Below are 24034 nucleotides of genomic sequence, written 5' to 3' on the forward strand. Positions count from 1 at the left end.
ATTATGTACTTCTATATTTGGTAAATACATTTTGTATGCACATAAATTTTTGTTTCTGTTTCTTATATAAATTTAATATTTATTTCATTACTTATCTATTATCTATTGTATATAAGGCATATGCTACATTGGTATTTGGAATTCATTACCCTAACTATACTGTAATTAAAATAATTATCCTAACTACTTCCAAAGGCTTCCACTTAGCAATCACTCCAAGTGTGCCAGCACCCCCACTCACTTCACGTCAAGAGATTCCCATCACTGTTTCACTGGTAGGGAAACCGAAACCCATGGCCCTTGGGGTAAGACGCTCAGGGGGCTTTTATAAGGAAGCAGCATCGGGGCAGGAATTCGAACCCTGGGTTCCCACAGTCGCCCGTGGGAGGGCCCCCAGGCCTTTTCCCAAACTGATCACAGGAAGTGACGACTCATTCGCCCTGCGGACCGGGGGCGTTGGGCGGGTCCTGGTCCAGGGGAGTGCCCGCCCCTACCCTGGGCTGGCGGAGTTCTTCCCCGGCTGCACGCAGACGTGGGAAGCCGGCAGGGGACTGAGCTGCGGGATCCGACAGGCCCTCGAGGGCCCCCAGGGACGCCGTTGTTTTGCCCAGGAAGAGAGGGTGGGGAGTCAGTGAAACGCCGGAGAGAAAGCTAAAGAACGACGGAGAGACCAAGACCTAGAGAAAGAGGCGAAGGTAGGGAGATAAGGAGAGAGCAGGTGGATGTGTGAAGGTGTTCATTTACACATTCAGAGACACAAATACAGAAGAGACAGGGGCGCAGGCAGACACCCCGGGACAGGCTCGAAGAGTCACTGGAAGAGGCAGAGTCTGTGACCCCCAGAGCAAAGGAGTCGGGCCGACTAGACCCGGCGCGTCTATGTCCCCGTTCGCCCTCAGGCTAAAATTGTCAGCTAGGATCGCTTTCCTGCCCCTGGCCGCCTAAACCTCTCGCAGCTTGCAGGATGCGGCTGCTGGCGCCACCCGAGTAAGAAGATCCGATCCAGACGCCACACTTTACTTTCCAGGGTAGTGTAGACCTTCCAGGGTAGTGTAGACCTCCCAAGGTGCGGGCGCCAGCTGCGGAGGCCGTCGCACTAGCCAATGACGGCGCGCAGAGGTCGGCGCCGCCTTGTCCTCCGCCAATCAGAACTCAGCAGTGTCTCAGCCGCGGCCACACGGGCACCCGCAGTGGGCCTGGGCTTTCCTCTGCAAGGTTCCGCCCGCAGACGCTGCCCACGCAGGTGATGTCAGCAGGGCTTTTTTGCGGGTCTGGACAAATCCTCATCAGCCTGAGCTTTGCCTTCGCAACCCCCTAAGCAGGCGCCACGAGGTTATCCGTGGCTCGCGCTTCTCTTTTTCCAAAGGCCGCGGAGCCATTTGGATGAGCACGGAGACCAACGAATGCTTCCTCCTGCGAGACTTGCCTCTTACTTTAGGATCCGAATCTTATACGCTGACCAGACTTTGCGCAGCTCGCCGAATGGAAGTGGCGACTGCCCGGCAAGCATTTGCGCCTCTCCCCTCCTTTGACTTTCTTGGCCGGGTTAAGGGATAAGAGAGGGTGGAGTTGCCTCAGTTCTGGGAGAGCCCGTTTGTGAGTTCGGCACAGGTAGCCATCCGAACTTGGGCTGCCGAAGTCCTCTTGTGAAACTAGAAATATGCTCGAGCCTTGGATTGGGTCGAGGGAGACGTCAATCAAGGGATGGGCGGGTACAAACGCAATACAATGCAAAGTATTGGTTGAGGTTTAGCAGGGGGAGGAGACAGCCGGGAGATGGGACAGCTTCTTTCAATTGGCCCAGAAAGAAGGAGACCTAGCCCTCTGTACCAAGGGATTGGCTAGAGCGAGTCGCGCCCCCCTCACGCCAACACCACTGGTAAGCGAAGTGGGCCTTGCTAGCTTGGGTTAGCAGCCGTAGCCTGATCCTTTGAAAGGAGTGCAAAGAAGTCTCATTAAGCTCCCGAGCAGACCTGACGTAGATCCGGAAGTAGCCCGCGCCATCTCAACTGTGAGGGGACACCCGTAGGCGGCGGGAGAGGGACGCCGCGGGGAGCCAATAAAGCTCTTCAACCGGAAGTGTCTTCTGGGAGGTGTCGCACCCGGAAGTGTGGCACCTCCCTGGACGCACCCGGAAGTGTGATGCTACAGCCGCTACAGGGAAGTAATGGTATCCGGCCAGTTGAGATTCGGGGTTAGAACAGGTGTTTGTATATCTTTATTTCCTGAGGCCCAATAGAGTCTCCTCTTTTCGGGAAGTGTTGGAGGGGGCAAGTATTTGGGCACGTTTTTGAATGTCTCATCCCATTAAAATCCGTGGGGAAACGAGCAGTAGGAGTGTGTCCAAGGGCCTGGCTCTCTAAAGGATTTTCAGAAGTTTCTTTCACTGCCCATTACCCTCGATCCCCCTCCCCCTCAGGGATGTGCAGATGGAGGCCGGAGGAGACACTGCTGCCCTGGCCCCCGGGGGCACAGAGGACTTGGAGGACACGCAGTTACCCAGTGAGGAAACTAGGGAAGGTGAAGGAGTTCACGCGGTCCCGCCGGATCCCAAAGAGGAGGGCCTGGAGGAAACAGGTATTACTCTACTTACTGGGATCTTAAAAGGAATCCCTAGGGGTTGTCATTGTTGGACGGGGGGAGGGTCGATAGGTGGCCAGTAGTCTTTTGCAACTCAGGAGAAGTGGCTTAAACCATAGCTGGCTCAGGAGGAGGTCACTGTGGACATATGGTATAGTTTAAATCACTAAGGAAGTCATTCGGTGTCAACGTATGTTTACTGGGGATTTGGTGTGAGTTTAGGTCACTGAGGAATCAAAAAGGGGGCTGTTGGGGCCAAAGAGCGTCTCTGGGGATTTAGAGTATTTAGGTCAAAGAAACGCTGAAGAAAGTCAATAGACTCCAAGGAGGACTGTTAGAAGTTAGTGTTTTTGAGGAGTAGGGTGTTATTTATTAGGTCCTTGAAGTGGGAAGGGGAATCAGTGGAGTTCCATGGGCATTCAGAGTATTTACATCATTGAAGTCAGTGGTAGGCTGTTGGGGAAGTCTTTAAGGAACCAAGTGTTAGTGGATGTGTAAAGGTGTTCATTTGGGATTTAATGGAAGTCACTGAGAAGTCTGTACCATTGATCACTTAGGAATTAGTGGATGTAAATGGAGTAATTGGGAAGGATCAGTAGACATCACTGAGAATAAATATGAGTGGGGAGGTTGAGGACTTGGGAATTATTAGCAGGCAAGAGCAGTTATTAAGTGATATTTAGGGGCATGGGAGTGTCAGTGAATGTCAATGAGAGAGTATGCAATTATTGGGATTTTATGGGAAAATTAGTTGCAAATAGATGATAAGGGCTGTCATTGGGGGATGAATGGATATCAATGGGAATAAATGGACATGTCAGTCCAGGCCATTGAAGTTGTGGTTTTTAGTGAATGTTAATGATGGTCATGGGGAGGGGCAGTGAAAGTCATTAAAGTCTTGTGTGTTTGGATATTATGATGGTTATTGTAGGGAGGGGAGTGGATATCAATGAAATTGAAGGTGGTCAGGGGAGTGAGTGAAGGTCACTGAAGTCCTGGGTGTTAAATGGAGGTTAATGATGGTCATAGTTGGGGGTAGGGGGTGGTGGACATGCAGTAGAATAAATTGTGGATCAGGGCAGTCATGGAGGGTCAATGAAAATCCAGGTGTTAATGATTTTTAATGTGGGGTCATTGGGGTGTTTGTGAACCACAGAGGGATTGAGTAGTGGATTGGGGGAGTCCTAAAGATCTGGGTGTTCATGCATATTAATGACAGTCATTGGGAGAAGTAGTGGACATTAACAAGAATATAAATGGACAACCAGGAGAGTCAGTAGGGGTCATTGGGTATCAATGAGCATCACTGATAAGGTAGTTGTGGGGGTAGGGGCATTCAAACACTTAAGATATTAATAGATGTTAATGGTGGCCATTGGGTGAGCAGATTATCAGGAGAATAAACAGGGGTCAGAGGAGTTAATGGGGGATCATTGAAGATGAATAATGGTCATCCAGAGTCAATGGGGTGCCTTAAAGACTTGAGAATGACAGTTATTGAAAGGGAAGTAATTGGTCTGTAGGGACATAGCAGGTCCAATGGAATAACAATGAAAATGTATTGGTTTATTAGTGTTTTAGGGAGATCATGGAACCTAAGTGTTAGTGGAGATCATTTCAGGGTCCTAGGGCTGTCACTGGTCATTGAGGGGCAGAGGAGACACTTGGAGGTCTGTGTCAGCATGCAGGGGTCGTGTAGGGACTAGTAGATATTTGGTGGGTCCTTGGGGATGTGGGGGTTAGTTAGGGGTTCACATGCAGGTGACCCACCAAGGGCTCCCTTTCAGGATCCAAGGACAAGGATCAGCCACCCAGCCCATCACCACCACTCCAGTCAGAGGCCCCATCAAGCACCTCTCAGCTCTGGAGTTCTGCAGCCCCTGAGAATAGTCCCACGCGTAGCCCTGAGAATGGCTCTGGAGGCCAGGGTGGGGACCCCAGTGATGAGGACTGGCGCAGCCAGCGGAAGCATGTGTTTGTGCTGAGTGAGGCTGGCAAGCCCATCTACTCTCGGTACGGTAGTGTGGAGGCGCTGTCGGCTACCATGGGTGTAATGACTGCCCTCGTGTCCTTCGTGCAGAGTGCAGGAGATGCCATCCGTGCCATCTACGCTGGTGAGCAAACAGGTGGGAGGCAGAATGAGGGACAGTGACTGGGAATATGGCTGGCATGGGTAGGTCTGTCTGCCCGAGGCACTATCCAGCCAGCCAGGCTTGGGTCCATGTGTGTGGATGGTCAGCCAGGGCTCTGTCTGTCAGTCGTGGGAGGTGGGGGGTTCATCTGTCTGGCCTGCTGGTTTCTGAATGATTGACTTGCTGGGATCTAAGTGACTCGCTGGATATTCTGTATTGCCTGAGAGCATGACTGTGGGGGCTGTGTGGCTGAGCTATCTTTCTGGCTGTGTGTCAGCCTTGCACTATCTCTGCCCGCCTTCCCCTGCTCTGTGCTGTGTATCTAACCTACCTGTTCCTTTGTCCATCCCATTATGTCTCTGCAAATGTTCAGATTCTTCCAGCTTGTCTTTACCCCAGTCCAGGTGCCCACAGAGTGATCGTGTAGACTCAGGCCCGCTGTGTGTATGGTAGGAGAGGGCAGAAGAGCCCCACTGTCTCCCTCTGGTCATTCCTGATCCAGCTCTACCCCCCTTCTCACCCCTTCCTTCCCCAGAGGACCACAAGCTGGTGTTCCTACAGCAGGGCCCACTGTTGCTCGTGGCCATGTCACGGACTCCTCAGTCAGCTGCCCAACTGCGGGGGGAGCTGCTAGCTGTGCATGCACAGATCGTGAGCACACTGACACGTGCAAGTGTCGCCCGCATCTTCGCACACAAGCAGAACTATGACCTCCGCCGCCTGCTGGCTGGCTCAGAGCGCACACTGGACCGACTTCTGGATAGTGTGGAGCAGGACCCAGGAGCCCTGCTCCTGGGTGCCGTGCGCTGCGTGCCCCTTGCCCGCCCACTGCGGGACGCACTGGGTGCACTCCTCCGACGTTGCACAGCACCTGGCCTGGCACTGTCAGTGCTGGCAGTAGGTGGCCGACTGATAACAGCAGCCCAGGAGCGGAATGTGCTGGCCGAGTGCCGGCTGGACCCAGCGGACCTGCAGCTGCTGCTCGACTGGGTGGGTGCACCAGCCTTTGCGGCAGGTGAGGCTTGGGCACCAGTGTGCCTGCCCCGCTTCAATCCTGATGGTTTTTTCTACGCCTACGTGGCCCGTCTGGATGCTATGCCGGTCTGCCTGCTGCTGCTTGGCACCCAGCGCGAAGCCTTCCATGCCATGGCTGCCTGCCGGCGCCTGGTTGAAGACGGGATGCATGCCCTTGGTGCCATGCGTGCCCTTGGGGAGGCTGCCAGCTTCTCTAATGCCTCATCAGCCAGTGCTCCTGCCTACAGCGTGCAGGCTGTGGGGGCGCCAGGCCTCCGTCACTTCCTGTATAAGCCGCTGGACATCCCTGACCACCACCGTCAACTGCCCCAGTTTACCAGGTAAGCCCTGACCCTAAGGCACCTGGCTGAGTGGGAAGGCCTATCTAATCAGGAAGTTCAGCGTCTCAGGGATGATGGAGCCTCAACCACAGACCTAAAGGAATCCCCTTATTCTGGTGGAGGGCAGGGCCCTAGTACTCAGGGAATCCTCTAGTTTGATGAAGGAAGCTCAGCCTGTAACCCCTGAGAATCCTCAATTCTCATGGGAGAGGCTCAGCTCCCTAACTTGATTGAAATCTCTAGATTGAGGGAGGAAATGGGCCAGCCAAGAATGCGCTGGAGTAACCTTGCCCTCCACCTTTCTCCATCATGGCAGCCCCGAGCTAGAGGCCCCCTACAGCAGAGAGGAGGAGCGGCAGCGGCTGTCGGACCTGTACCACCGCTTGCATGCTCGCCTTCACAGCACCTCCCGACCCCTGCGCCTCATTTACCACGTGGCTGAGAAGGAGACGCTGCTGGCTTGGGTGAGTTGGGCAGGACTCTGAGTGAATTGATTCCCCACTTCAAAGCCTCCCTTCCCTATACTGTATCCCTTCCAGCCATAGCGCATCCACCAAACACACCAGGCCTCTGCCTGGGCTGTGTCTTGCCTGCAACACTGTCCCTGCCTTTACACAAGCATCTCTGAGGCCCCTGACAGCTAATCACTGTGTCTCTAATCTGACATTAGCCTCACCCTCCTATGTGCTTTTCTGCCATTAGCAACCAGGACAGTGTCCTTGACTTTCCAGAGGTCCCTTTAACATCCATTGCTGTTCCTGCCAATTCCCCAGTAGTCCAACCCATGTGTCTGGAGATACCCTATTTGTCACCAGCTCATTATGACTCAGTGGGTCTCCAGCACTCCTCAAACACTACAGGCTTGGTCCCATGCTGTGCCCTCTACCTGGAAGATCCTTCCCTTGGGTCTCCTCTGGGCTTCAGCCCTCACTTCCTATGGGTTAAAGGTCAGCTGCTGAGGGATGCCAGTGAAGGGAACCTCATCAGAAATGGCAGCTTCCCCTAGGCCCTCCCATGTACTGCATATTTGTTAACTTATTGCATGACTCCCGTGTATTAGGCATTGTCATAGGCTAAGGATTTTATTTTTAAAATTTTTTAGCATTCATTTTCAAATAATTTTAGACTTAGAAGTTGCAAAAACAGTATAGTTACTAGAAAGAGGCCCGTGACCTAGTTCCTCCAAAGGTCAACATCTTATATAACCACAGTAGCTTATCACATTTAGGAAATTAACATTGGTGCAGTAATATCTAATCCACGGACTTCATTCAGATGCCACCAGTTGTCCCACTCATGTCCTTTTACTGGTCCAGAATCCAGTCCAGGATCCCGTTGGATTTATTTATTGGGTCTCCTAGTCTTGTTTATTCTGAATAAACTGGAACAGTTTCTCACTCTTTTCTGTCTCTCATGACCTTGGCACTTTTATGGAGGGCCAGCCAGTTAGCCTGCAGAAAGTCCCTCAGTGTAGTTTTTTCTAATGTCATATGAGTAAACTGAGTTCATGCATTTTGTGCAAGCATACCACAGAAGCAGCATTGTGCCCTTCCCTGCATCGTATCAACATGATTGTCATCTGTCCCATTGTTGATGATGTCAACTTTGATTACTTAAAGTTGTGTCTACCACATTTCTCCATTATAAAGTTGGTATTTTCCCGTTTTGTAATTGGTGAATATCTGTGGTGATTATGTCTTTGTCCTGCTTTACATCATACTTTTACCCACTGATTTGCCAGATGGTGTCTTGCTGTGTAGCCCAAGCTGGAGTGCAGTGGCGCAATCTTGGCTCCCTGCAACCTCCATCTCCCAGGTTCAAGGGATTCTCTAACCTCAGCCTCCCAAGTATCTGAGATTACAGGTGCACGCTGGGAGGCTGAGGCTAGAGATTTGTAGTAGAGATGGGGTTTTGCCATGTTGGCCAGGCTGGTCTCGAACTCCTGGCCTCAAGTGATCTGCCTGCCATGGCCTCTTAAAGTGCTGCCTAGCCAGATGGTGGTTTTTCTAACGCCATCATTCTTTCTACATTTATTGGTTGGGATTTTACTATAAAGAATAACTTGGGGCTGGGTGTGGTGGCTCACGCCTGTGATCCCAGCACTTTGGGAGGCCGAATTGGGTTGAACACTTGAGGTCCGGAGTTCCAGACCAGCCTGTGGTGAAATCCCGTCTCTACTAAACATAAAAAAATTAGCTGGGCATGGTGGTGCGTCCCTCTAATCCCAGCTACTCAGGAGACTGAGGCAGGATAATCACTTCAACCTGGGAGGCGGAAGTTGCAGTGAGCCAAGATCACGCCATTGCACTCCAGCCTGGGTGACAGAGTAAGACTATCTCAAAAAAAAAGGGGAGGAGGTGCCATAACTTTTCCTTTCTTCTATTTGTTGAATTTTTAACGTTTATCAATATTATCTCATAAATTTTTCTTTAATTCAGTGAGGTAAAATCCTTTTCTAGCATTTATTCTGGTGTTCAGATTTCCTCTGATTTAGCCAGTGGGTACTCTGATTTAGCCAGGCTGGTCCCTGTGTCTCTATGACACGTTTCCTTCACTATGTGAGTACATCTTACTTGACTTTCTCTATTCTGGTCCTCAACTCAGCTACTTTTCCATGGAGCCCTTGTACATTTCAATAGAGATTGGAATTTAAAAACCAAGATATGGGTCAGGCGTAGTGACTCACGCCTATAATTCCAACACTTTGGGAGGCCAAGGCAGGCAGATCATGAGGTCACGAGTTCAAGACTAGCATGGCCAACATGGTGAAACCCTATCTCTACAAAAAAGTAGCTGGGTGTGGTGGCAGGCGCCTGTAATCCCAGCTACTCGGGAGGCTGAGGCAGGAGAATCACTTGAACCCAGCAGTCAGAGGTTGCAGTGAGCCACGACCGTGCCGCTGCACTCCAGGCAGGGCAACAGAGCACGACTCCATCTCAGAACAAACAAACAAACAAGATATGTTAGGACCAGAATTTTAAACCAAGTGAACAGGGTAGGCCTCCCTGAGGAGATGGCGTCTGAGTGGAGTGGGGCGATATTGAGCTATATGGATATTAGGAGAAAGAATACACCTGGCAGAGGGAAAGGCCTGCGTATGCTGTGAGGTGGGACTGAGCCCAGCTGTTTGAGGAGTAGCAAGGAAAAGTAGAGTGGCTAGAACAGAAAGAGTAAAGGGGAGAGCTGTGGGAGGTGGCACAGGAAAGGTGCTAGTGACCTTGTCGGGCCAGGTCTCTCCAGTTGGTATGAGGCTTAAATTGAGTTCCTCTTTATATTATTCCCTGGCTGTAGATGATGAAAACATAGCTGTATGAGCTTAGAGCAGGACCTTGTACACAATAGGTTACTGGCAGAATATTAAACATTACTGCTTTCCCCAGTCCCCAGATGAGCAAACTGAGGTCTAGAGGATACCCACACACACAACCAGCGTCACCCAGTTGAAGCCACTAGGTACAGCTGACCCTTGACTCATGAATATCGGCTTACCTACTTTAGGCCAGTATCTAGGCAGCACCAGGTAGGAGATGCTGCCAGGTACACCTTCCAGGCTGCAGGAGGCAGACATGCAGCTGCATTGGGATAGACAGGATTCTCCATGGCCACTTCTGGCCCATCTGACTGTGTCTCCTCCCAAACCCCCAGGTGACCTCCAAATTTGAGCTCTATACCTGTCTCAGTCCTCTGGTGACCAAGGCAGGTGCAATCTTGGTAGTGACCAAACTCCTGCGCTGGGTTAAGAAAGAGGAGGACCGGCTCTTCATTCGTTACCCACCCAAGTACTCCACACCACCAGCCGCCTCTACGGACCAAGCTGCCCATAATGGCCTGTTCACTGGACTCTGAGAGATGGAGCTCCCAGACCAGGCAGTGCTGAGAGCAACCACCTGTTTTTTACCTTCTGTCTCCACCCTGGAAATGTGGGTGGGGGTGTGTCTGTGGCCAGTCATTGTCTCCCTAGGCAATGGGGCAAAATCTGAGGGCCTGCCAGTGAGAGAGATAGTGGCAGCAGCCAGGCGAGCAGGCTGCTTTCCCCACCCAGTCATGCATCTCCCCATCTGGGAAAATCCTTAGGTCTCCCTCTCCCTTCCCTCTGTCTCACCTCCTCCACTTGGATGATGCTGTGGCCTCTGTCACAGACTGTCCCCTGCAAACTTGCTTCAGGGGTCAATCTCAGTTGAATATCAGCCCTGAGTGACCAGGGCTGGCCAAGGTCTCTAGGGTGGCCCACAGGGGTGCTGGAATTGGAAATTCAGGGCCAGACTGTGCTTGGAACTGGCCTAGGGGTAAAGAAAAAAACTGTATATAAAAGGTCTAAAAGTTAAGACCCACAGGGATACTCCTTTGCCCTTCTTATACTTCTTTTCATCTTCACCCTACCAAAAATGACCCCCCTCAATGCTGGCTGCTGCTAACATTAATGAGAAGGTGGCCTCCAGTGTCCACCTGTGGAACCCTGACTGCACACTGGCTGAATCCAGCATTTTTACGTAGGAGATGCACTTAGCTTCTAAGCCTCATTTTATTCATCTGTGAAACAGAAATAAGTACCCTCTCTCATGAACTTTTTTTTTTTTTTCCTTTGAGATGGAGTTTCGCTCTTGTTACCCAGGCTGGAGTGCAATGGCACGATCTCGGCTCACCGCAACCTCCGCCTCCTGGGTTCAGGCAATTCTCCTGCCTCAGCCTCCTGAGTAGCTGGGATTACAGGCACGCACCACCATGCCCAGCTAATTTTTTGTATTTTTAGTAGAGACGGGGTTTCGCTATGTTGACCAGGATGGTCTCTATCTCTTGACCTCGTGATCCACCCGCCTCGGCCTCCCAAAGTGCTGGGATTACAGGCGTGAGCAACCGCGCCCGGCCCCTCTCATGAACTCTTTAATGAAGATTTGTAAACGAAAACAGACTGGAACTCTGTGTACCACCACACAGCACGTCTGGCCAGACTTTGACAGCCTGCACAAGACAAGCAGCCTAAAGCGGGAGAGACCTCCCTAGGGTTTTGTATGTGCGCACACTACCCTCTCTCCCCACTGGCCACTACCCTACTTCTGCCCTTGTCTGTCAAAGTTGGAGTTAACAGCCTCAAGGTTGTGGCACGCGTGCGGTCAATCCCAGACACTGCGTTGCGCGCCTGCCCAGAGCCGACTCTTGAGTCAACCGATAACACCAGCGCGCTGAAAAGCCTTTCACCCTCACGTGGTTTCGTTTTTAACCAATTATCAAGCAAGGCTCACGCTCGGGCCCTTAGTTAGAGAATGGCGGGGAAGCTGAAACCTCTGAACGTGGAAGCACCAGATGCCGCGGAGAAGCTGAAGGTAGTGGGGGCAAGTGGGTTGCACTCCTTTCTCTCCAACCAGGGCAGAAAGGAGGGAGGATTCATCACATTACAATAATGAAATGATGATCTAATGGTTTTTTTTTTTTTTAATAAAAAAGCCTTTTGTTATTGAAGAAAAAAATGTGGTAACGGTTCAGCAGAGTGGAGATAAATGAACAGCCATATTCTTATTGCCGAGATTAACTTTTGTCAACTCTAGTGAATATATTGTTTAAAATAAATAATACATAGGTCAGTGTGCCAGTCTAAAAACAAAAGTGGAGCGGATGTTCTCATAAACATCACCCCGCTGCAGCCACCCTTATTAACAGTAATTCCCCGTGTCGCCATTGCACGCCTATCCCATATCACACTTTGCTGAACTTTTAAACCTCTTAATGGAACACGGCCTCCCCACAGCCTCTTTTCTCCAGGGTATTGACTTGAATGACAGGCAAAGGAGGGTGGAGAAGTGTCGGCCTAGACACTACTGGAAATTGTATTCCAGCCAAAAGAAAAAAAAAATCTCCTGTGGCCGGGCTTGGTGACTCACGTCTGTAATCCCAACACTTTGGGAGGTGGAGGCGGGTGGGTCACACCTGAGGTCAGGAGTTGGAGACCACCCTGGCCTACATGGCGAAACCCCATCTCTACAAAGAATATAAAAACTAGCTGGGTGTGGTGGCAGGTGCCTGTAATCTCAGCTACTTGGGAGGCTGAGGCAGGATAATTGCTTGAACCTGGGAGGCAAAGGTTGCAGTGAGCTGAGATTGTGCCCCTGCACTCCACTGTGGGTGATAGGGTGAGCAAAAAAACAAAAATCTCCCAAGGCAGTAATGCACTTGTATGCTACTAGTATTTTTCTGTTGTTTTTAGAAACATTCAGCGTGTACCAGAGTACCATCACTATGCTATAACCGTTGTCACCTTTTTGCCCCAATTTTATCTGTCTCAAACTCCCCTTTCTGCACCCTTTAAACCACTATATTGATAAACACATTAGACTGCATCCTGCCAGACCTGCCCACTGACATCAAAGTAATGATTATTGTTTATTGCCTGACCTAGGATGTAAGCTCCATGAGAAAAGAGACTGTTTACCTCTTCTGCCCAAAACAGTGTCTGCTTGGTGTATAGTGGATGCTCAATAATGTTTTAATGTGTGACTAATGAAGTAACTTCAACACAGAGCGTTCTTTTAGATCAGAGCCACATACTGAGTGCCAGCATTCATCAAAGGACAGACAGAAATAAGACAGATGCAAATAGATCTCATTTATTAAGGGTGTAATACAGCTGCCACTACAATTAAAAAAAAAACTATTTTAGTATCAGCCTTTCAGAGTCCTCAAAATTAAAGTTATGATTAACTTCACCAGCATAGGAAAAAATTAAAAGATGTATCATCAAGTTACCATTTCCAGCCCATCAAATTAGCTTTCTAAAGGAAAGAAGAGTATCTGGTATTGACAACTTTGTAGAGAAACAGGTCTTTTCCTGCTTCAGGGAAGAGAGCTGACTCAAAGGCTTTGCTAGAGGCAGTTTGGCAGAGTATTTTTAGCATCTAAAATGCTCTTCCACTTCCGCAGTCACCTTGCTGTGTAGTCATAGGAGAATACATAAGTGTATGGACCAGGAATGGCGACTGGGGTGTTGATGGAGGCACAACACAAGGAACAGTCACAGAAATGACTAAATCTAGGTATATGTGTGCACGCTGTGGAATGTGTCTGTGGTGGATTATTTGTAAGAGGCAGAAAAAAATGAATTCTAATTTAAATTTATTAAAATTAAATTTTAAGTTGATAGGATTATTATGGACACACAGGGAGCTCCAAAAGAAATATGTTTATTAGGACAAGCCAGTTGGGATTGAAACAATGGAGGAGGGTATAGCCCTGTGTGTGTTGCACAGAAAAAGTGTCTGAAGGGTAAAGGCCTAAGTGATAACTCTGGACAAGGGACTTGGATTTGAGGAGTAGTGCAGAGGTAGAGGCATTTTTTGTGATTTTGTGTTCTATTTTTCTTTTAGAAAAATGTAAGTAGTAGTATATAATTCTAAAATATAAAGGAGAAGAGGGAAAATTTTGAATGGCAACTGAGGACCCTATATTAATATTGGATCAGTATTCACATCCATGTTTTGGTGGTTGTACTGTGGTTACCTGGTATATTCCCTTTGTATGTAAGAAACAGACACTGGAATAGTAAGGAGTAATGGGCCAAGACGTCTGCAACTTAATGTTCAGATTCACTCACAAGTGGGGAATGTGACGTAAGGGCAAAATGGGAGCACTGTGGCCTATTTTTACAACTTTTGTGTATATCTGAAATGATTTCAAAATAAAACATTTAAAAGGCTGCTCTTACTGTCCTGGCCATTTTCTTTTGTAATAGACTTTCCTGTGTGTGTCAAAATGTTAGTTGAATTATTTAAAATATTTACTTATTACCCACTCTTGGCCTTATTTCCTGACAAGCACTAGAAAGCAGAGAGGTAAAACACGGATGGAACTTTCGCAGCAATGGTTGCAAATGCCAGCTGTATAAAAGACATGCAGACAATCGGGAAATTAATACATAGCTGGGTATTGGGTGATATTACGTGATGAGTATTAATCTTGTCAGTTGTGATTATAGGATTGGGATCACCTAAGAAAATGTCCTTAAGTAGTTAAGACTCCTAAGGAAGTATCTGGGAATAAAATGTCAAGAAGCCTGGGGCTTGCTTAAAAATAATTCAATGCAGGAAAAACAGCTGAAACAAATAGGGTGAATATTATTGATTGTCAAATCTGGGCAATGAGCGTATCAGAGTTAATCATAATATCCTCTCTACTGTCATGTGCATTTGAAAGTTCTCAAAGTACTAAAAATAAAACACAAACACTTCTTGTTGCTGTTAAAGTAGTTTTACTTTTTTGTTTCATTTCCAAAATATTAAGAATATTTTTAAAATTAAAAAAAATCTCAAGCAGGGACATACAAACTTGTTCAAGGTGATTGTATCAGGGGAAGCAGTGAGATTTAGGATTAAGGAGAGAAGAAAAAATTCATTTTTAACTTCACATCTTTCTTTGTTTGAATTTTCTTAGAATTTTACTTGAGTAAGTAAAAATTAAAGCAATACATGAAATGTATTTTACTAAAAGACAAGTGTTGTCACCAAACTGCTGGCCGTAGTTACTTCTGGGAAGCGGAGTGACTTGGAGAAGGGGCTGCTGGTGAGGGGAGACTTCTACTTTTTAGTTTTATTCTTCTACATTTGTTTATTATGTCAGTTATTCTACATGTATTTATTATGTAATTTATAAATTAAAATGCAAATTAAAATAATACATACTAATTTATAAAAATTTCAGACCAAACAAAAAGATACAAAGGTGAGCATACCACCAAATATCTCAAAAAATTTTTAATAAGCTCAGGTTTAAAAACGCTGATTTATAGCCGGGTGCGGTGGCCCATGCCTGTAATCCCAGCACTCTGGGAGGCAGAGGCGGGTGGATCACAAGGTCAGGAATTTGAGACCAGCCTGGCCAATATGGTGGAACCCCGCTCTACTAAAAATACCAAATACTCAGGTACGGTGGAAGGTGCCTGTAGTCCCAGCTACTAGGGAGGCTGAGACAGAAGAATCACTTGAACCTAGGAGGCAGAGGCTGCAATGAGCCAAGATTGCACCACTGCACTCCATCCAGCCTGAGCAACAGAGCGAGACTCCGTCTCACAAACAAATTAAAAAAACCTGGTTTACAACATGAATTTTAATGGCTGCAAAGCATTTCATCCTACAAAAATGCTGTAATTGATCTCCTAAGGTATCTTCAAGTTACTTCCATATTTTAAAATTATAAACAGTGAAACAATGAACATTTTACCCACCATCCTTAATTATTTCCTTAAGATACATTCCTAGGAGTGGAATTTCTGATCAAGAGGAGGTAAGGTTTTGGTATTTATTTATCAGGAGTTTGAAATGAAATACTGTTTTTGCTGGTCGAGTTGGCAACAAAAAAAAATGAAGATTAAAAACATACTTGCCTGGTCAGAGTATGATTTGTGGGCCTGAGACAGGTGAAAGGCAATTTCCTATCAGCCAAATTTAATAATATACATCCCTTTGATCCATCAGGTAGCCTCTAGGTAGTACTCTATGAGTATACAGTAGATACACTCTAATGCAAACACAAAGAAGAATGTACAAGGAAGGTGTACTAGGTTGAATTGTGTCCCTCCAAAATTTGTGTTCACCAGAACTTCAGAAATGTGACCTTATTTGGGAGAAGAGTGTTTGCAGATGTAATTAGTTAAGATGAGGTCATACTGGATTAGGGAGGGCCATAATTCAATGGCTGGTGTCCTTGTAAGTAGAGGGAAGTATGGACACATGAGAGTGGCAGGTGAAGACACAGACACAGAGGGAAGACCCAGTTTGTGGTACTTCATTATGGCAGCCTGAGAACACAAATGATCATTGTGTCATTCTTTGTAAGAGCAAAATAAGGTAAACCGCTTAAATATCCATCAATAGGATTTTGCTCTAAAATTATGGTATATCCACACAGCGGAATGCCATGCAGCCCCTAAAAAGAATAAAAAGATCACTGGTATACACTGTCAAATGAAAATTACAAGATGGGATGCATTATGTATGACATGCTACCACTTACAAAGAAAATGTGGGATGTATGTTTGTATATAAATTGAATCATCTCCAGGTACCTACACATAGCTTATAATGCTAGTGGCCTCTAAGGAGGACAATTGGAAAACTTAGTCTGAGGGAGAGGGAATTTTTACTGTATACTTCTGTGGGTAAGCATTTCTTCATTAACTTTTTGGCTATCGTGTTTTGTGAGCTGCCTTTCATTGTCTCTGTTCAGTTTTCCTTAGAGACAAGTGGATTACTGAGATTTGACCTTTACTATTGATTTCAAGACTTTCGGATTTTTATTTAATGTTAATATTTTCCTGTGGTTTTTCTTGTTTGAATTTTAAAAGTAATAGGCTCATGTTTAAATATACATAGAAGTATATATATACACACACATATATACATAGAAATAAATATGGTGAAAACTGGTGAATCAGGATTCAAATAAGGTCTGTTCATTTCATTGATTGATAAATGCCTCAAGTCTTTTTTAATCTATAGGATTTTCCCTCTCCCTCATTTTCTTCTTTACAACTTATTTGTTGAAGAAACCAGATTTTCCTGTGGAGTTTCTCACAGTTCACATGATGTTGAGCACATCCCCAGTGAGGTCATTTAATCTGTTTTCCTGCCCTTTATATTTCCTCTGAATTAGTATTTAGATGTGGAAACCTGATGAGATTCCATCAGGCTTTTTTGTCTTTTGTGGGGGTTTTGGGGCAAAAATCCTTCATCGGCCATGTTGTGTTCTTTCCTCTAGAGGCTCATAGGGATCACTCCCCAAGGCAGCTTGTAAGTGCATCCTGAGCTGCAGTCCTCAAATTTAGCTGAAATAAACTCTCTATATTAAAAATAAAAACAAAAATCCTGGCCGGATGCCGTGGCTCATGCCTGTAATCCCAGCACTTTGGGCAGCTGAGGCGGGTGGATCACGAGGTCCAACATGGTGAAACCCCATCTCTACTAAAGATACAAGAATTAGATGGGCATGGTGGTGCACACCTATAATCCCAGCTACTTGGGAGTCTGAGGCAGAATTACTTGAACCTGGGAGGTAGAGGTTGCAGTGAGCTGAGATGGCACCACTGCACTCCAGCCTGGGCAACAGACTGATACTCCATCTCCAAAAAAAAAGAAAAGAAAAAAAAATCCTTTGAGCTGGAGCTGCAAGGTTAAAAAAAAAAAAAGAGGCTCATAATATCTAGTTGTCTTTCTTTGATGTTAGCAGCCATTAATAACTGTTACCTAGATCTATCAGTTCATTAAGAATTTACAAATTATGGGCTATAATTATTTCAAAGAAATTCATATGAAATATTCCTGCCCTATTGCTCTGGTTAGAACTTCATAAGGATCTTAAGCCAAAGCAGCAGCAAACGTGCATTCCCTAGTCTCACCCCTGAGTGTCATTAAGGGGATGTTTGTGGTGGTGTCTTTTAACCTCTCTGGGAGAAGCTCACCCTTAGGGGTCCTGATTTATCTAGCACACACCATAAACCTCAAGGGCAAGAGACAGGGGCCCTGCTCTGGATGGAAACCTGTCCCTCATCCCATCCTTAGCCCCAGCCCACGGGTGTCTGCAGAGCCCACTGGGACTTCCTACCCCCCTTCTCTGTCCCCTCTCACTCTCAGTGGGTCCTGTAATTTTTGGTTTTTGTTTCTATGGGGCAAGCCAAGTCTTTGAAGACTGAAGACTTGCTGGCAATGGTGATAAAGCTGCAGAAAGGTCATGTGTCTCTTTGTTTTTGAGCCTCTGTCTGGGGTTTCAAGTCAGAAAGACATGGTTCAAATTCAGCCCCCTCAACTCACAACCTTGGGAAATTATCCCATTGCACTTTCTCCCTCTTAATTCTTTGAACCAAGAATACAACCCCACAGTTCAAAATTGAAGAAGTTTAAAGGAATGGAAAAACCAGTTGCCCCCCACCCCACTTCCCTCCCACCACATACGAGTCATCCATTTCCTTGACTCACAGGCAAGCAGCTATTGTTTTTCAATTCTTAAGTATCTTTCCAGAGATTTTTAAAAAATGCATTCATAGGTGTGTATTTTTGTCCTCCCTTTTTACGTACAAATGGCAATGCAGTTGGTTTTGCACCTTGCTTTGCTTTTTGTGGGAGACCTGGGAGCCAGTGTGCACCCAGTACCTACATCAGAGCTGAGGCAGGGCTGGCCAGGTGTGAGGTTAGACCCCCAGCCCATTCTCATCTTAAAATAGTATAACATCAGTCTATTCCAAAAACAAGCAGCAGCCTCCCTTCTCCCACTCTGTGGCTGCCTGCAGTAGGAGTGCATGGGACTGCTGCCTAGGGTAAAATCAGGGAGAGAAATTGCATGGCTGGAAATACAGTGACCCAACCTGATCATTTCCAGTAAAACAAACACCCCCACCCAGAGATTTCTGTCAGTCATAATCAGAACTGTGGAGATCACCCACTGTCCTAGAAATCACAGAAGCTGGAGTTGGTGACCTTGGAAAATCCACGGCCTGAGTTTATTAACCTCAGAGTGTCTGAGGCTTCAGCAGTGATACTGGCAAGGGTTGGGCACCTTTTTGCCCCAGTTCTGTGTTGCCAACCTTGAAGCCAGAGAGGAATGAGAAGGAAGTCTTCTCCATACAGAGCACTGAGACAGGGATTATGAGAAGTTAGAGGTGACTCCCTAAAGGGACAGTGATCACCCTGTCACTGGGAAACTTGCAAGCCACCACCAGTGTAAAAGCATTGTTTCCTCATTTCTCAGATGAGGCCAGTACCAGAGTCCAGACTGACAGAGTGAGAACATTCCCACCTGGCTTTTGACAGAGCGGGGCAGACGGGACGTCTCACTTGGCTCACGCCACACTCAGAGTTACATCTGAAGGCTTCCACGATGGCCCAAGATGCCCTGAGTGATACCACTTCCCACTTACCCACCTCATCTTCTGCTACTCTCTACTTGCTCACTGGACTTGAGCCACACCAGCCCCTCACTGTTACTTTGGACATGTGCCTCAGTAGGTCCTGCTGCAGGGAATTTGCACTTGTTCCTTCTGCCTTGTTGTGCTCTGCCTGGAATGGGTCCCCCCTCCACGCTCTTTACCCCGACACGCTGCAGGACCTGCTTCCCTCTCCTCTTTCCATATCTCCGGACATGCCTTTTACCCTTTTGCTCTTCAACACTTTGCCTCGCTTTATTTCTCCTCACAGCGGTTACTTCCATCTGAATTGATTTATTTATGTTTGCTCAATGTCCATCTCTCCAACCCAGAATGTAAGCCCTTCAGGGGGCTCTAACAGAGCTCAACACACAGCAGGCGCTCAGTATATGTCTATTAATTGATAGGAGCAGACACAGTGCTTCTCCTCATCTATAAAACCTAGGCCCCTCTAGGGCTGTTTGCAGACAAATATGCAATGTCATATTTGTGAGTGAACAGCAAGGCTAGAGACTACACTCACACAGTGTCTTCTTCCCTTCTTTGGTCTAGCAAAAAAGAAATCCAGTGAGGAACTGAGAGACACCCACACTCTCCAGGAGGCCCTGCATAGGGAATTAGACTCCTGTAAGTGAGCCCAAAGAGGGACCCACAAACACTGCGGATGTTCCTGTACACACCTCAGGGCCTTTGCACAGGCTGTTCCCTTGCCTACAATGCCCTTAGCCCACACAATCTGTATTGCCTCTCGCTGTCTCATGTCATCTTTCCGCTCTCAGCTCAAACTTCACCCTGACAGGCCTATCTAGATGGTCTTATCTAAGAACAGAATCCCGCCCTCTCTTGGTCATTCTCACTCCCCTGCCTGATTTGTTTCTTAAGAGGCTATATGTCCACCTGACATGGTGTGTGTACAACATCTCTCCTCAGTGTAAACCTCGTACATTCTTCAGGGTCTTCACTCCTTCAGCACTTACAAGGAATGTGGGCATGTGGGGGAGAAGCTGGTCCTTGTGGGAGATGGTTGCAAGGGAGGCAAGAAGATACCTCACGTCTCCTGGGGCTGTACTACACCTTCTGTGTGACTTTCCCCTTACACGAAATTGCAGTGGAGATGGGGATGGGGGGGCCTGGAGGCTGAAAGTGTCATTGTGTTTTCTAGTGAATGGAGAGAAAGTGCACCTAGAGGAGGTCTTGAGCAAAAAGCGAGGGATTTTCCAGTTGCTGTGTCTTCCTTATTCTACTCATCCACCCCACAAAAGTCCATACTCCTCAGAGCAGCCAGAGGAATCCCACTGAACCCAAGTCAGGGGGAAGCTTCCCTCTTGGCACAGATCTCTCCCTGAGTTGTTACCTTACTTGGAGTAAACACCCAAGTCTTCACAGTGCCCTCCAGTGCCTGACATAATGTGGGGCCTGTTACCTCTAGCCAAGCCTGACTCCCCAAGAGCTTTCGAAGGGTCTCCTTGATTCCTTCCCCACAGAGGCACTGAGGATCCTCCAGCTGCACTGCCAAGAGAAGGAAAGTGAGGCTCAGAGGTAAGAGGCCCTGCCTCAGCTCTTCCCCACCTCATTCCCCAGCTGAAAAAGAAGGGAGCAAGAGCTATGGAAATGAATCTTGGACATGACTCATTTTCCCTTTCTATAAAATAGAGCAGCCAGACAAAAGACTTCCTTGGTTATCTCTGATATTAAATGGTCATGTTAAGATTAATTTACTCATTTAATTATTCGTTACTAATTTCTTCATCAAATCTATTCCGTTCACTGGTGTTAGTCTGTCTTTCTCTGCTGGCTGTCCAGCTCCTTCAGTACCCATGCACTTGATTATTTGTCTGGTTATTTTAGGCCCCAGTCATCCATTTGCCACCCATTCATCTACCACCCATCTAGCCATTCACCTACTCACTCATTCATCCATTCATCCATCTATCCAACTACCCAACTCTATCATCCATCCAGATGGCCATTTTATCTCCAGCCTTCCACCTAATAATCTTCCACCCATCCAACCATGCATTCATCCTCTCTCTATTCTTCCCATAGCCATTCATTTCTTCACTCAACCATCCATCCAGACATCAATCATTTCTTCTAGCAATCCTGTATTTCTCTCTCAGCCACTATTCCTCTACTCATCATTTCTCTAATCAGCTATCGTCTCTCCAGCCAGCAACTCAAACATCCAATCAACTGTCCATCCAACCATGTATTTATCCATCTCTGAACCTTTACTTAGCACATTCCCATTACCAGAGGTCTCACATCCTGGTGCACCATGACTTAATTGCACGGGGAAACCTGATGTTAGCTAATGTGTGTATACCTAACCACATTACTCACACTGTCTGATGAGCATTTATGTACCTAATCCTCACAATGACAATTATAGGAGTTAAAGGCTAATGTCACCCTCCCATCACTACCACTATTTTACATATGAGGAAACAGAGACCCAGAGAGGTTAAGTAACTTGCTCAGGGTCACAGTGAAGTAGCAGATCAGGCTTCAAGCCAGGATGTTAGAATCTGTGGTGCCAAACTACTACACCCCTCACAAAGCTTTCTTGGGAAGCCAGGGTTCATTCCATGGGGGACAGGATGGACAGGGTGATGTTCTCAACAGAAGCCCATGAAGGTTCTCATTCAACAGGAGAAAAGTGAAAGGTGAATGTTGTGAGCAGATATCCCAACTCCCACTCCTACTGGAGTGAATGATGGGGCATTCATGAATATGACTGAGGGCTGTCTTTCCCTTCCCAGGAAGCACATGTTGCAAGAGTGCATTGGACAAATTTTTGTCCATACCTTTCAGATTTCAGAGTCCCAAACAGAGGAATCCGGGGTAACTCCCACACCTGGGGCCTGGCAAGCAACTGTATAGAAAGTGGGGGGCAGGGCTTGCATCAGGGAGAGTTTGTTGGAAGTGGTGCTACAGGAACCAAAACTTCGAGGATAAAACCCATGAAGGGGCTCCCAGCAGAGGGAGCATGGACAGGATCTGAAGGCCTGTGCATGAGGAGCTCCCTTCAGGGTGTAAGGCCTAGCATGTGTTCATTCTCTCATTCCTGGGTTGGATGTCAAAGGAGAGCTGGAGGATCTGATGGGCCAGCACAAGGACCTCTGGGAATTCCATGTGAGCTATTATCACCTCCAGCCAAAGCGACTCCTCCCCTGGCTTTAGTGTCCCACTGACTGGCCCAGTGTCCACCCCTGCCCAGGCCCAATGCCGCAGGATAGTCCTTGATTCCTTGCTTCCTCTTGCCCACCTACTCAGTCCCTTGGCTTTTATCTGAAATCAACTTACATCTCCCCATCCTCCACTGCCAAAACCGGCATCACCTGCCTAGACGGGTGCAGTAGCCATTGTGATCCTGCTTTCCCCCTGCTCACCTAGAGTATGTTCACCTTGCAGTGGCAAATGGCAGCGCAGAGAAAGCCACGATTAGGTCATTCCTTCATTCAGTTACTGTCAATGGCTGCACCAGGCAGCATTTGAAGCAGGGAGAGAGGGTGGCAGACCAAAGGGGCCACGTCTTTGCTGTCCCAAGCTGGATAGGGATAGTGGAGACATACCCAGACTCCAACCAAGGAAGTAAGTGGCTAGATCGTGTAATGTCAGTGGAAAGGCCTCTAAGCAAGTGACGTCTCAACTCAGTGATGAAGGAAGTGAGGGAAGAAACCGTGCAGGTATTTGGGTGCAGAAGCAAAGGCCCTGAGGCTGGACTGTGCCTGAAACATTTGAGGAGCGCAGATTGGGGAGTGGAGGATGAGGACAGTGGGAAGAGTTCAAGTTTGAGAAATGCCTGGAAACATGGAGAGCGGTTATGGGGAGGTGGGTGGGTCTCCAGCCACAGCAGAAACTGCACATTGAGTTAACAAATAGTTGAATGAATGAATGAATGAATGACCTAATGTAGGTGAAGACAGCGAGAGGCACAAAGGGAGAGGGGCGGGCCCTGTAGCCTAGAGGAAAACCAGACCGGCAGGCCTCCTCTTTGTCCTCGCAGATGCTGGAGCAGCGACTCGCCCGGGAGATCCGTGACCTGGAGAGGAGCAAGGAGCAGCTGCTCTCGGAGAGTGAGCTTCTCGCGCCAGGTGGGCGGGAGGAGGAGGATGTGCCCGACCTCGGTCCAGTCCCTGCCCCTGTGGCCCGCCCACCCGCAGGAAGGCTAGTGCGCGCCAAGCTGCGGGAGGCGGAGCGGCGGCTGCGCTCGCCGTCTGAGGTCGAGGGCGCCGTGGCGGCGGAGGACAGGTGAGTGGGGAAGGAAAGCGTGAGCGAGGTGGGCAGGGGCAAGGAGGAGGGGAGGGGAGCGGGCCCAGGTCTACCGCTCCGCGCCCACTGCCCCTCCCCGGCCTGTGCCTCCCTCGGCGTCGTCGGGTCTCCGCGTCTCGGTGGCTTCCTCCTCTGTCCTCCGCACCTTCTCCGCAGGCTGAGGGCGGAGCTGGAGATATTCGGGGAGCAGGTCCAGAGCGCCCCCGAGGTCCGGGTCGGCCAGGGAGAGGTAGGGAGCCCGGGGAAGGGGGGCGGGGCGGGCAGGGACCAAGTCAGCAGAGAGCGGGTGGGGTCCTCTGTGCGGCCCCCGAGACCGTGGTCTGTGGGGAGCAGGGCTGCCCCGAGGGCAGAGGAAGCCGCGGTGGCTGCATCGCGCAGGCGCGGGCGGACGCGGGGAGCTCGGGAACCTGGTCAGCAGCCTTACCCCGCTCCCCCGCCGGCAGACCGGACCGGAGCTCCCCGGCGACGAGGAGGACCCGGAGCCGCCGGTGGCTGCCCCTGAGGCCCTCTAGGCTAGCAGGACCCGCCCAGTCCTGACCTTCCCTCGAGACGGGCCAAAAAATGAAGCCGATCGTTTCCGACAGTGCTCACGTTCTCCGCGGAGTCTGTGCTTCTCGGCGGGGAGGGCGGGGCGGGGCGGGGCCTCTGCCGGACCCCGCCCACCAGCGAGCCCCGGGCGCCAGACCGAGGCTGGGAAAATGCTCCCGAGCTCAGATAGAGTAAGTGGGTGTCAGGACCCGCCCCACGGCCTCATCTTGAGTTCCCGAACCATCTATGTTGTCAACACGGGCTAG

General features: G+C 48.5%; 2 protein-coding genes across 10 annotated transcripts; both read left to right on the top strand.

Moving 5' to 3' along the window:
• The first annotated feature begins 516 nt into the window (after positions 1 to 516).
• MON1B (MON1 homolog B, secretory trafficking associated) lies at positions 517 to 13752 on the top strand. 8 transcript variants are annotated; one of them, XM_021672606.2, is made up of 6 exons: positions 517 to 695; positions 2420 to 2577; positions 4368 to 4706; positions 5248 to 6067; positions 6384 to 6531; positions 9713 to 13752. In XM_021672606.2, exons 2-6 carry the CDS (start codon positions 2430 to 2432, stop codon positions 9911 to 9913), a joined length of 1656 nt encoding a protein of 551 aa, XP_021528281.2. In that variant the 5' UTR covers positions 517 to 695; positions 2420 to 2429; the 3' UTR covers positions 9914 to 13752. The 8 variants fall into 8 exon arrangements, with proteins under 8 accessions (XP_021528281.2, XP_021528284.2, XP_064239397.1 ...); XM_021672609.2 differs by lacking the exon at positions 517 to 695 and adding an exon at positions 1232 to 1611; XM_064383327.1 differs by lacking the exon at positions 517 to 695 and adding an exon at positions 1626 to 1879.
• On the top strand, positions 11322 to 23752 carry SYCE1L (synaptonemal complex central element protein 1 like). 2 transcript variants are annotated; one of them, XM_064383328.1, is made up of 10 exons: positions 11322 to 11387; positions 17712 to 17780; positions 19471 to 19592; positions 20128 to 20173; positions 20448 to 20503; positions 22036 to 22100; positions 22975 to 23044; positions 23132 to 23219; positions 23397 to 23469; positions 23684 to 23752. In XM_064383328.1, the coding sequence occupies exons 1-10, from the start codon at positions 11329 to 11331 to the stop codon at positions 23750 to 23752; spliced, it is 717 nt and encodes a 238-aa protein (XP_064239398.1). In that variant the 5' UTR covers positions 11322 to 11328. The 2 variants fall into 2 exon arrangements, 1 of the variants encoding a protein (XP_064239398.1); XR_010344903.1 differs by lacking the exons at positions 11322 to 11387; positions 17712 to 17780; positions 19471 to 19592; ... (3 more) ...; positions 23397 to 23469; positions 23684 to 23752 and having other exon boundaries at positions 21193 to 22799; positions 22975 to 23107.
• The last annotated feature ends 282 nt before the right edge of the window (positions 23753 to 24034 follow it).

The sequence above is a fragment of the Aotus nancymaae genome, unplaced genomic scaffold (assembly GCF_030222135.1).
Source record: "Aotus nancymaae isolate 86718 unplaced genomic scaffold, 86718_ANA_hifiasm-v0.15.2.pri h1tg000030l, whole genome shotgun sequence".
NCBI classification, from domain to species: Eukaryota; Metazoa; Chordata; class Mammalia; order Primates; family Aotidae; genus Aotus; species Aotus nancymaae.

Bases quoted from the DNA above. Each gene is read 5' to 3' on its own strand.
- MON1B (XM_021672606.2), top strand. From the start codon at position 2,430: ATGGAGGCCGGAGGAGACACTGCTGCCCTGGCCCCCGGGGGCACAGAG. The intron at 2,578-4,367 runs GTATTACTCTAC...GCTCCCTTTCAG, and splicing joins GGAGGGCCTGGAGGAAACAG to GATCCAAGGACAAGGATCAG. The intron at 6,532-9,712 runs GTGAGTTGGGCA...CCAAACCCCCAG, and splicing joins AGGAGACGCTGCTGGCTTGG to GTGACCTCCAAATTTGAGCT.
- SYCE1L (XM_064383328.1), top strand. From the start codon at position 11,329: ATGGCGGGGAAGCTGAAACCTCTGAACGTGGAAGCACCAGATGCCGCG. The intron at 11,388-17,711 runs GGTAGTGGGGGC...TTTTGTTTCTAT, and splicing joins GATGCCGCGGAGAAGCTGAA to GGGGCAAGCCAAGTCTTTGA. The intron at 20,174-20,447 runs AGGGATTTTCCA...TTCCTTCCCCAC, and splicing joins GAGGTCTTGAGCAAAAAGCG to AGAGGCACTGAGGATCCTCC.